General features: G+C 42.3%; 1 protein-coding gene across 2 annotated transcripts in view; it reads right to left on the bottom strand.

Moving 5' to 3' along the window:
• The window catches only part of MAP3K1 (mitogen-activated protein kinase kinase kinase 1), a 139437-nt gene that overhangs the window by 73499 nt on the left and 53624 nt on the right, over positions 1-12314 (bottom strand). For both annotated transcript variants that reach the window (XM_085845545.1, XM_085845546.1), the window contains exons 9-10: positions 3457-3622; positions 2958-3269 (exon numbers count right to left, since the gene is read on the bottom strand). In XM_085845545.1, coding sequence (XP_085701671.1) covers positions 2958-3269; positions 3457-3622 — 478 coding nt within the window. The remainder of the gene's footprint in view (positions 1-2957; positions 3270-3456; positions 3623-12314) is intronic.

Below are 12314 nucleotides of genomic sequence, written 5' to 3' on the forward strand. Positions count from 1 at the left end.
TGAAAATACAGGACCGATTCAAGTCAATCATGGGTGAAAGGTCTTTGTTAAATACATGGGCGTAAGGGATCGAATCTGGGAAACCCAAGGGTACAGAGCTTGTCCCTTCCTTCCTCTGTGGACGAGAATTTTCTGAAGAAAAGGATTGTTTTATTGTGTGTGTGTGTGTTGTGTATGATCGAGACTGATGTTAGAACTAAAGCAGAACGGAAGGGAATACAATGGAAAGGAGGAAACACCAACAGCAGAGTAGAAGCGAGTGCGAGAGTAAGATGGGGGTGAACAAGCTGCACACAAGCTCAATGAAGAACAGCAAGAAAAGGAAAGGGAAAGTGGGGATAAAAGAGAAAAGGAACAAACCAACGACAACTAACAAGCGAAAGGAGGTGAGGAAGAGGGGGAAATCACAATCACCTGGAAAAAGAGAGTGCTCATGGGAATGGGGTCATTTGTGGTTTCAGATTCCACTAATAAACATGTATTTAACACCTGATTTTTCTGCATGTTCCGTATTTCATTCCATTGTTTGTCTGTTTTATGTACACTCGTATTATTGAAATGAACCATCCTGTTTGTATTCATTCGTTTAGGCTCAAGTGTTTCTTTGCTTGTATGAACATGGGAGAACATGGCAGAACAGAGTTCCATTGATCCCAAGGAATGTGTGGGCAGAATAATATTTCAGAGTATAATCCTTAGGCAGTTTCATAATTCATTTTGTGTGGGTTGAGTGATTCACAGATACAATAATGTAAGTTAATTAGACTTTGGCAGGAATAATCTGTCTGGCCTATAGGGCAAGTTGGAATTACAAAAAGTCCTTAAGCGGTCCGTGTTGTTCCCCACCTTGCAATACGCTTTTTTCAAGTTTGTTTTGCTTTCCTTTTTTGATTTAAGTGGAATAATACAAACCTGCCGTAAATGTCCTTTAATCAATATTGAGGTCATTGGATAAAAAAAATCCGAATGAAGGAAAGGTTCTCGAGTTTTGACTCTGTGTCTGATTCTGTATTTATTACTTGCAAAATCGAAGATTTTTCAAGTATATTGTTCAGTCAATTTTGTTATTCTGTCTGTCTGTCAGTTTGTTTGTGAGTTTATCAAGTACAGGTCACAATTTGAAACCGATAGTCATGAAACTTTACCAAGTTGTAGAGTTAGTCTCAACTGAGAAACCTATTGATTTTGAGGTCAAATGTCAAAAGTCATCTTGAGGTCAAATTTCTGAACATCGTCATTTTTACCCCGACGTTTGACTCTGTCAATAGGAGGGGTTTTCAAATTGTTTTCTCCTCCTCATCCTCCTCAAATTTATGTCATTGCTGTGATTGGTCATCAGATTGGTCGTCAGACCGTCCATGAGATCAGTAACCAATCAGAACTCGAGCGCTTCAGAGCTCCTGTCAATCATAGAGTTAGTCCACATCCAGGCACGTGGTCAGTCCGTCTTCACCGTTTAAACAGTCACGCACAAAGGACATGTCTTCATTAAGATATGGATAGATTTGTGTTTCTGTCATCTTTAACTGCAATTTCACCTTACATTGTGTCGTCAAGATGACAGGAATTTGTATCTACATTTATTTTATCGAAGAAATCGACGTCATGACATACAAAGGGTGGGGGTCCCGCGTAGTCGCCATCTTGTTATGTTTGGTAATCGGCTATGTAAGTATGATCAACATCATTTAGTAATCAGCTTTTATTTGACCTCATGATCATTCATGGTATTCAGCTTGTATTGTCTAGCAATCGGCTGCGTAAGTGTCATCAACATCATATAGTAATAGACTTTTATTTGACCTCACGATCATTCATGGTATTCATTCTTGTTATTTTTTAAAATATTGTCTGGTTACCGGCTGTGCAAGTATCATCAACATCATATAGCAATGGACTTTTATTTGCACCCGATCATTCATGGTATTCATTCTTGTTATTTTTTAAATATTGTCTGGTAATCAGCTGCCCAAGTATCAGCATCATTTGGTAATAAGCTTTCATTCAACGTCGGGGTCATTCATGGTATTCGGCTTGTTATTAATCTGATTGACTTGAAATTTGAACAAGATTTGCATATTGCATCTTGAATTGAGACATCAACTATTTTTGAGGTCAAAAAGTCAAAGGTCAACTCAAGGTCAAACTTGCTAAAAGAATGAATTTTTATTTTTACTTTTATCTGACATTAAAAAAAAAATTTATCTGAAAAATTGTCAATTTTCATCTATTTGACTTAATTCATCAATTTTCATCCTGTTAACTTTAAAGTTGAACGGTATTTGCATGGTCCATCACTGAATTTTTTTCAAAGTATTTTTTTTTTCAGTTTCAAAGTTTTTTGGGGCCAAAAACACTCCCCGATACTCATTGATGAACCCCAGAAAGTTTGACGAAGATCATTTAATTAATGAAGAAAAATGGCGACACACAGTCAGACAAACATCTCTCTTATAGTATAGATTGTATTGAATCGAAAATTGGGTTGCTTGGGTGCCCACTTGTATGACTACCCATAACCATTGATAATATAGAGTATAATAAGAGTTAAAGAAACACCAGATATCTTTCTTTCGACACAAAAAAAAATTACAGAAATATGCATCACTCAGTGGTAAAACAGTAACTTCAGAAGTTAAAAAATAAATTTTGAAAAAGGAATTATTGACGTAAAAGGTGTGCTTGAATTTTTGAAAAGGTGGAATTTTTGATTCCACCACCTAGTAGAATATCTCATTTCCCCTTCCTCCAATCTTCTCCAAATATATTTTCCCTTTTTCTCCTCAACTTCCCTTTCTCATTTCATTCATCATTTTCTTTTTGAAATCCATGCACATATAGATTTTCATGAAATCAATTTGGTTCACTTTCAAGTCTTTGATGCAAATCTTCAACAATAATGTAAGTCGACTACAATCAGTTTTATACACTGAAGATACAGAGACAAGTAAACTGACCAATGCAGCAACATAGACCCGATAAACAGGGTCAGCGCAGACCATAGACAAAATGCAGCAGCAGCACTCAGACACTGCATCAGCTGAACGTTCACCGGATCCACCAGATGCACCATCGTCCCCATTTCCCAGCTGAACTCCCACACCTGCTGCTGTCGCTCCAGCCACTTGAGGAGCTGCAGCTGGACTGCTGAGCTCCCCATTGGCAAGTAGTAATGCACCTGTGACCTCATGTGCTAAGCGCCTCATCGCAGCCTCTCTCACATGCCAGTGGCGTGAGAAGAGGAAACTAACGAGTTCAACCCCAAACACCTGATGAAGGGGAATGACAAAGTTCAGAATACACATACTTGGAGTTAAGTATATGCAATCAAGGTAAAGAAAACATGCAAGAAAAGAAACGAGATGTAAATGCACTTTGAGAAAGATGAAAGTGAATCAAGAACAAATAAAAAAAAGAGACAAAAAGGTTGAATGGCAAAAGCCTGTTCCTTTGTACCCGGCTCCAGGGCTCAGCAATTCCTCTATAGGCTGCTGGGACAGGCTGGACACCATAGCTGAGCAAGACCGAGTCATTCTCCGGCCGCCGTGCACCCACAGAGCCGGTGCTCAGGTTAGTCGCTGAGACAGCTGCTGCTCCGTCTGTCACTCCAGCTGGATCAAAGCTGTGGTGGTTTGCCAATTTGATTTACATTTGAGTTCCATCAAATTAAAAATAGTTGCAACTTTATTGTCAACATGTTGTGGGATAACAAAGCCCTGATTCTCAGGGTTCAGCATTCTAAACACAGTAAACTCTTCATATGAATGGATACATTTTGTAAGCCATTTCTTTTAATGTTTATTAATGTTAACCAGGATTCATGATATTAACTAATTGTTACAATTTCTTAAACAAAACGCTGCTGAGTATATATGCACACCTTATCAAAATTTAATGAAAAGCGATAAAAAAAAAACAAACAAAAAAAAAAAACAAAAGAGAATAAAAAAAAGGAAACAAGAAAAAGAGCAATCAGAGATTGCAAACCCTCGCTAAGACTTCTTTTGAGTGGTATATTTTTTTATTGGTTTTAGGGTAAATCAAATATGGCTGCCAAACCATGTAACCAAGGACATCACACGGTATGTGTGAACCTTTTGTTCCTCGTGGACAGGCAATCATACATGTAAAGTTTCACCTCCATCTGTTTTGCCATTTCAGAGAAGATGATTTTTGAAGGTTTTTATTTTTTCAAAACAATATGGCTGAGGAATCACATGATCGATGATGTCATGAATTTTTTTTTCTGTGGACCATTTTATCCTGAGATGACCCTCAAAAATGTTCATACTGATTGGATGTGGCATTCGACATGCAATTATGACATCATAACGAGGGCACCGATGATGTCATAAAATCACACTCATTCCCCATGAGGAGTGCTTGCCATGTGCCAAGTTTCAATTTTTTCCTTGATGCAGTTTCAGAGGTACAGAGGTCCAATGTTGTTCTGTTTTTCCAATATTGCTGCCACTCCATATGACCTATGACATCATAATTATCATTAAACATTCTACATGAGTAGTCACACCAATGGTGAAAATTTCATCTCAATCCGACAAGCGGTTGTGGCGAAAAACATGAAAGTTCTGTGCACACAAACAGACAGACAGACAGACAGACAGACAGACAGACAAACAGACAAATGAAAAATTACTCATACAGTGACAACTTGGCAAAACAGCACAAAGTAGAATGGCACTCAGTAAAGCGCATACCTCTGCCAGGTGGAACAGTTTACGTTTTGTATCTCACTGATGGGCTGGATCCGAACCAAAATCCAATCCGCTTGTTCTTGTCACTTATTCAACTCATCCACCTTGTTTTGTCATAACTCGTCCACAACTTTTTGAGATATAGTGATATATTTAGTTTTTGGACCTATCTATCAGTTTTAGAAATTAGGCCTGTGTTGACCTTTTGACCTTAAAATTAATTGGTAGTTTAATTCAGTGACCTGACATGAAAATGCTCTTCAAATTTCAAGTCAATCGGATGAAAATTGAGGATTTTAGAAAACTTGCCCCAAAATTGCCTTTTGTCCTATGTTTACCACAAAATTAATCAGTGGTTGAATTCAGTGACCTGATATGCAAATGCTCTTCAAATTTCAAGTAAATTGAATTAAAATTGAGGATTTTAAAAATTTGGCCGATGTTGACCTTTTGGTCTCTATTGACCTTTTCACTTCTGGGAACCACAAAAATAATAGGTGGTTGAATTCATGACCTGATATGCAAATCCTTTTCAAATTTCAACTCAATCGGATGAAAATTGAGGATTTAGAAAATTTGGCCCAAATTGGTCTTTTTTAACCGTTTGGTCTATGTTTATCTCAAAATTAATAGGTGTTTGAATTCAGTGACCTGACATGAAAATGCTCTTCAAATTTCAAGTCAATCGGATGAAAATTGACGATTTTAGAAAATTTTGCCTCTTGGCCAATGTTGACCTTTTGGCCTATGTTTACCTCAAAATTAATAGGTGGTTGAGTTCACTGACCTTATCTGCAAATGATCTTCAAATTTCAAGTCAATCCGGTTGAAAATTGAGGTTTTTAGAAAATTTGGCCCAAATTGGCCTGTTGGGCGATGTTGACCTCAAAATTAATCTGTGGTTGAATTCAGCGACCTGATATGCAAATGGTCTTTAAATTTCAAGTTAATCGAATGAAAATTGACAATTTTAGAAACATTAAAAACTTGGCCTATTTTGGGTTGACCTTATGGCCGATGTTGACTTTTTGACCTATGATAACCTCAAAAGTAAAAGGTGATTGAATCCACTGACCTGATATGCAAATCCTGTTCAAATTTCACGGATGCTTTATAATTTATATTTTCATTTACGGATGCTTTCCGATGGTTCTGTGATTTTCCCTGGTGTATCGGTTTCGATGTCCGCCGGCAAACAAAATTACCGTGCTTCCCCATTGTCTTGGGTCACTCACCTGAATTTTTTTCATTTTTATTTATTCATTTATTACTTGCAAAATCAAAGATTTTAAAAGTATATTGGTCAGTCGATTTTGTTATTCTGTCTGTTTGTCAATCGCCTTCAGGTCATAATTCCAAACTGATCGTCATGAAACTTTACAAATCTGTAGAGGTAGTCTCAACTGAGAAGCCTATTGATTTTGAGGTCAAATTTCAAAGGTCTTCTTGAGGTCACATTTTTAAAATTGTCATTTTTCATCTGATTGACTTGAAATTTGAACAAGATTTGCAAATTGCATCATTGGATTGGGAAACCAACTATTTTAGAGATCAAAAGGTCAAAGGTCAACTCAAGGCCAAACTTCAAAAATCATCAATTTCAATCTGAAAAATAATCAAATTTAATCCGATTGAACTGAGCTTGAATTAAGATTGTCAATTTAATCTTAATGAAATGGACAATTTGATGTATCCATGGCAAGCTTAGGGGGATGGATGCTGTAAGTATCGTGCTCTGCACGATGGCTTTTTCTTGTTTATATTTTCATTTATGGATGTTGTCCGATGATTCTGTGATTTTTTTCTAGTCTCCATCAGCTCAATGTCCATCAGCAGGCAAAATTTCAGCTTTTGACGTCACCCAGAAGGTACTGATTTTTAATAGTCAGTCAGTCGGGAAGTGAGTAAATCAATAGGTAGAAAGCTTTATATATTACTAGCAGGGTGTGCTTACATATTGTGTAAACATATGAATCGTGTTTCCCCATTGTCTCGGGTCACTCATTTGCATCTGATTTTTCTTTTTATTTTTCATTCTTTTTTAATTTATTTATATTTTCATATACGGATGCTTTCCAACGGTACTGTGATTTTTTTTGGTGTTTCAGCTTTGATGTTCATCGGCACACAAAATTACCGTGCTTCCCCATTGTCTCGGGTCACACCTGCATTTTTTTCATTTTCTTTCATTTATTTACATTTTCATTGGTGGATGTTGTCCGATGATTCTGTGAATTTTTCCGGTATAAGGGCTTCGATGTCCATTGGGAAGCAAAATTTCATCTTTCGAAAGTCACACGGATGGTACCGATCTTTAATATGAGTCAGTGAGTCAGTGAGTGAGTCAGTGAGTGGCAAGAAAGATATGTACAGCATATATATATATATATATATATATATATATATATATATATATATATATATATATATATATATATATATATATATATTGTTACGGCTGTGGAAATTCGCATTACACCATGAAGGGCCCGTAGGTGAGATATCTCAAAGTACATGTGTAGTTAGCCCCAAACCCGTTGTTTAGAGGGAATTTATGTGATTCATTAGGGCTGCGACGCTTTGAGATAGATGTTTTTCTGTTCTATCTTTATTTTGAACCAACCACGTCTCAACCGCCATCACACAACAACCACCAACCACAACGCCACTTCACAACAACCACAACCACACCTGCCTCTCAACAACCACGCCATCCTCATCACTCCGCCAGCAACCGTCAACATCTCCACGAACACAAAAGGGGAACAACAACAACTCCCACCCCGGTTTCTCTGGTAAACAAGAATGACGGTTGGAAACTCAACTCCCACCCCGATTTCTCTGGTAAACAAGAATGACGGTTGGAAACTCAACTCCCACCCCGATTTCTCTGGTAAACAAGAATGACGGTTGGAAACTCAACTCCCACCCCGATTTCTCTGGTGGAATGTCCCCCCCCCCGCGTGCCGTGAAGGGAGGGGCGGGGTGCCGGGGAAATAAAAGGGTGCACAGAGGCGCCGCAAGGAGGAAATCAGGTCAGAGGAGGTCAGGTCAGGGCGGTCGGTGAGAGTGTCAGTATCAGTCGGCGGTTTGTGGTCTTCTGCCCGTCTGGATCTTGAAGAAGCGGTCCGTAGAGCGACCCACTCGTTGGAGCTTGCAGTCGGTGGAGAGTCCGGACGTCGCGGAGGTGACTTGGACTGGAGGTGCCGCTCTGCCAGCTGTGTCGCGCGGACCTGCGCGTTCGTACAAGGAGCGCCGGAGAGAGCTCGCCCACCATCGCACCGCGAGGGTGCAGGTAATCTGCAACGGTCTCGTGGGACTCGTTCGGTCTGCCAAGTCCCACGCCATAAAGGCCCACGGGCCCCGTCTGCCCCCTTGTCTTTGAGGGTGGCCTTTTCTTTTGTTTTTTTTGTATGGATCTTGTGGCGCCGTGTCTTGTAAAGTAAAACTGTATAAGTGTTGCCGTGTGTTCGCGTATTCGGTCGTAGCTCTGCATTGTTGTTTTTGTTTTAAATTGATATATGTGTGCTCTCCGTGTGTCGTGTAAATAAAGTGCATTATGTTGAATTGTTCCCCGTTTCGCTGCATCCTTTCCTTCGTTTGAATCTCCATCTTGCTTCACGTAAAGGGTTTGTAGTGGGTTTAATACGCCCGAGAATTAATCGGAACCGTCGAGGCCGAAGATAACACCGCTCGGTTATCCCGATAGCACGGAACGGACCGCTTAAGCGGTTTGTGTCCGGAGTCGGCCTGCAGTGAGGTACGATCGCCCGGTCTACCATCCGCGTGGGTACTTAGGTAGGTCGAGTTTGGCGAACAACCCTATCCCACGCGGGTGGCCGATTGGCACGATCGTGGTGAGGCCGAAAGGCCCACCCGTGACTAGCTCCCGGCATTAGTCCGAGAGGGTCACGACAGAATTGTCCGTCCGGTGGGCGACGTGCCGCGATTCGAGTCACGTGGCCGATCGCACGCCGGCGGGCGCGAATTCGCAACACTGGTGTCAGGAGTGGGATTCGAATCCCTCCCGCCTCCAAGCTAAATTCACGGGGAATCGGTCCAAGGGTGAGAGGAGTGACCCCCGATTCCCTCCAAATTACGAGCGAGCTAAATTAACCCCTTACGAGAAATAAGATAGAGTCTCAAGGCGAGCGGGAGCCGGGGGTATTAGAAATGGATGTAGAATGTGTAGAATCCATGGCCCAGGATGGAGACCCCGAGCAGGAAATGTTTGTGCAGGAACAAGAACTCCCCCAACCAAACCCAGAGCCTGAAATAGGTGCGGCGGCGGTGTATGACACCTCCCCTCCCCCTCTCCACCAAAATCCCCCGATCCTCGCCGAATCGACTCAGCCGAGTGCACTCGACGTGGCCCAGCTATTCGCCATGCTGGCAAAGATGAATGCGAATATAAACAACAAAATGGATACGAATACGCAACAAATGAACGAAATGAAAACGAAAATGGATACGAATACGCAACAAATGAAAAACAAATTGAAGGAAGAAATGAGAGAAATGCGGGGTGAGATGCAGAACATGGGCCGAAGCCTGCAGGCGGGCATGAAGGCAATAATAGGGGAGTGCGTAATGGCGATGCCACGTGTGGAAGCGAACAAGCTGGGAGGGGGTGCAACGGCTGTCAGGCCCGCAGTGGAGGCGGGTGAGGACAAAGTAATTCGGGGGACGTGTTGGGCGAGAAGTGTGAAGGTGACGGAGAGAGCAACAGTGACGGTGACCGAGAGGGAAAAACTAATTGGGGTGACAGAGACGTGCACGAGGGAGATAACAATGGAAGAGACAAAAATAAGAGACACGGGAGACAGAGGGTGAATTGGACGGGATTGAAGATGAGCACACACACACGGAGGTAGTGGAGGATAATGGGGGTGAGCTCGCAGAACGTGTAGGGACCCGGTGCGAGCAGTTGGATAGCCTCCTTCGGGAACGGAGGGAGACGCTATTCTCCCTCGAAGCTGATCATGACCAGGTGGGTTCGGTCGTGCCAGGCGAGTTCGAGGGGAGGAGTGCTGCGAACGGGTGCACGGAGAGCTTGGGGGGTATAGAGACCCCGGAAACCCTGAGGGTGGCACAAATCCCCGGCGTGATTGTCCCGAGCGTGAATGTCCCGGTGTGTGTGGTGCAAGGTGTGAGTGCGCCCCCGTGTGTGGAAGCGACCACGTGTGTGAGTAAAATGGTGTGCGAGGCTGCGAGTGGGCCGAAGTGCGTGCCTCCCAGCACTCCGGGCGTGAGTGGAAGCCGTGTATGAGTGAGACACCGTGGGCGAGTGCCCCCGCGTGTGTGAGTGGTATGGTTTGTGTGAGGGAAACGGCACAAGTGAGTGAGCGGCCGAGTGTGAGGGAGACGGCGTGTGTAAGGTCGCTGTATGTAAGGGAGATGTCGGTCGGCATGCGTGAGCATGCAGCCGCGTCTCCCGGTGTGAATGTGAGTGTAATGGAGTGGAGTGTGAGCGTCGAAACACGCAGGTGTGTGTGGTTTGAATGGCGACAACAACGGCGATAGAGAGACACGGGCCGGGTAGCGGCCGTAGATGTATTGGGGACCGTGCCGGGTTCACCCAGCAGCAAGCGCGAGGTCTGTGCTGTGCAACGCACGAGGCCGCCACGTGCTCGGCTGTGGGAGTGAAGCCCGGTCCGGAAACGCCAGCGGTGGATTCGCCGATCCCGCGGACGGACAAAGTCTAGGTAGGTAGATGGATTTGGACTGGACAGGTTCTCCACGCGGGCTTGTGTTTGTAGTGGGCCCACGGGCCCCGTCTGCCCCCTTGTCTTTGAGGGTGGCCTTTTCTTTTGTTTTTTTTGTATGGATCTTGTGGCGCCGTGTCTTGTAAAGTAAAACTGTATGTGTTGCCGTGTGTTCGCGTATTCGGTCGTAGCTCTGCATTGTTGTTTTTGTTTTAAATTGACATATGTGTGCTCTCCGTGTTTCGTGTAAATAAAGTGCATTATGTTGAATTGTTCCCCGTTTTGCTGCATCCTTTCCTTCATTTGAATCTCCATCTTGCTTCACGTAAAGGGTTTGTAGTGGGCTTAACACGCCCGATAATTAATCGGAACCGTCGAGGCCGACGATAACACCGCTCGGTTATCCCGATAGCACGGAACGGACCGCTTAAGCGGTTCGTGTCCGGAGTCGGCCTGCGGCGAGGTACGATCGCCCGGTCTACCATCCGCATGGGTACTTAGGTAGGTCGAGTTTGGCGAACAACCCTATCCCACGCGGGTGACCGATTGGCACGATCGTGGTGAGGCCGAAAGGCCCACCCGTGACTAGCTCCCAGCGTTAGTCCGAGAGGGTCACGACAGAATTGTTCGTCCGGTGGGCGACGTGCCGCGATTCGAGTCACGTGGCCGATCGCATGCCAGCGGGCGCGAATTCACAACTATATATATATGATATATAAATGATATCACATGATAGTGATAAATGAGGATATATATATATATATATATATATATATATATATATATATATATATATATATATATATATATATATATATATATTCCGGCACGCCCCTTTCTTTGTTCCACCATCAGATTTTTGTTACTGCATGAAATGAAACAAGATTTGGCACATATACTAATGATATTATTGTCTTCCTTAAGAGGCCCCTCAAAATTCGTTTTGATGCATTTTCACAAACTCCAACGGATTCCATTCAAATTCGGTATGATTATGGCTTTTGGTCCAACTTTGGTCATTGGCTATAAATTTTTTCCATAACACTTCCTATATTCGAAAAAATCGATAAATCGATATCCCTTATGGGATTTTCCATTCAAATCCACTCAAGTTTAAGGCCTACGGGGGACGCAAATTTCCACTTTTCCCCGGGCACTGTTTACCTCCGCTACGCCAAGCTGTTAGGGTTAGGGTTAGCTACCCTAACACTAACCCTAACAGCTAACCCTAACCGCTAACAGCTATTCAGGAAATTTGCAAGAAAGCCTGGGCAACACCGGGCTTTATTGCGAGCCCGAGCAACGCCGGGCATTACGACTAGTATATATATATATATATATATATATATATATATATATATATATATATATATATATATATATATATATATATACATATATACATATATGTATATATGTATATATGCCAGATATGATATGATTGCTGGAAAAAAATTATGCCAGATATTTCAGTGATTGCTGGAAAAAAATTAGAGGGTTCATAAAACACTTTAGCCCACCCAGTATTGAGGAAAAGCACATGGGAAGGGGACTTTTTAAACTCTTGCTTTGCATTTCCAAGCACAAACTATATATATATATATATATATATATATATATATATATATATATATATATATATATATATATATATATATATATATATATATATATATATATATATATATATGAGGCCTCTCCCTTCCAGCAATCATATTGTCAGTTGGGAAACGAGTAAGAGAGTACCTGACTGAGTACTACAATGGTGTGGGAGCTGTGCCCTGGCAGAACAGGATGGTGGGATTACACGAGAATGCTGACCAAGCCTGATTGTTCAAAGTGTTCTGTAACTTGTCGATGTTGCACCCACAAACATTGTGTGTGACTCAATTGT

This window comes from Eptatretus burgeri, chromosome 11, assembly GCF_056783735.1.
Source record: "Eptatretus burgeri isolate ZD-2024b chromosome 11, Ebu_testis_v1, whole genome shotgun sequence".
Classification (NCBI taxonomy): domain Eukaryota; kingdom Metazoa; phylum Chordata; class Myxini; order Myxiniformes; family Myxinidae; genus Eptatretus; species Eptatretus burgeri.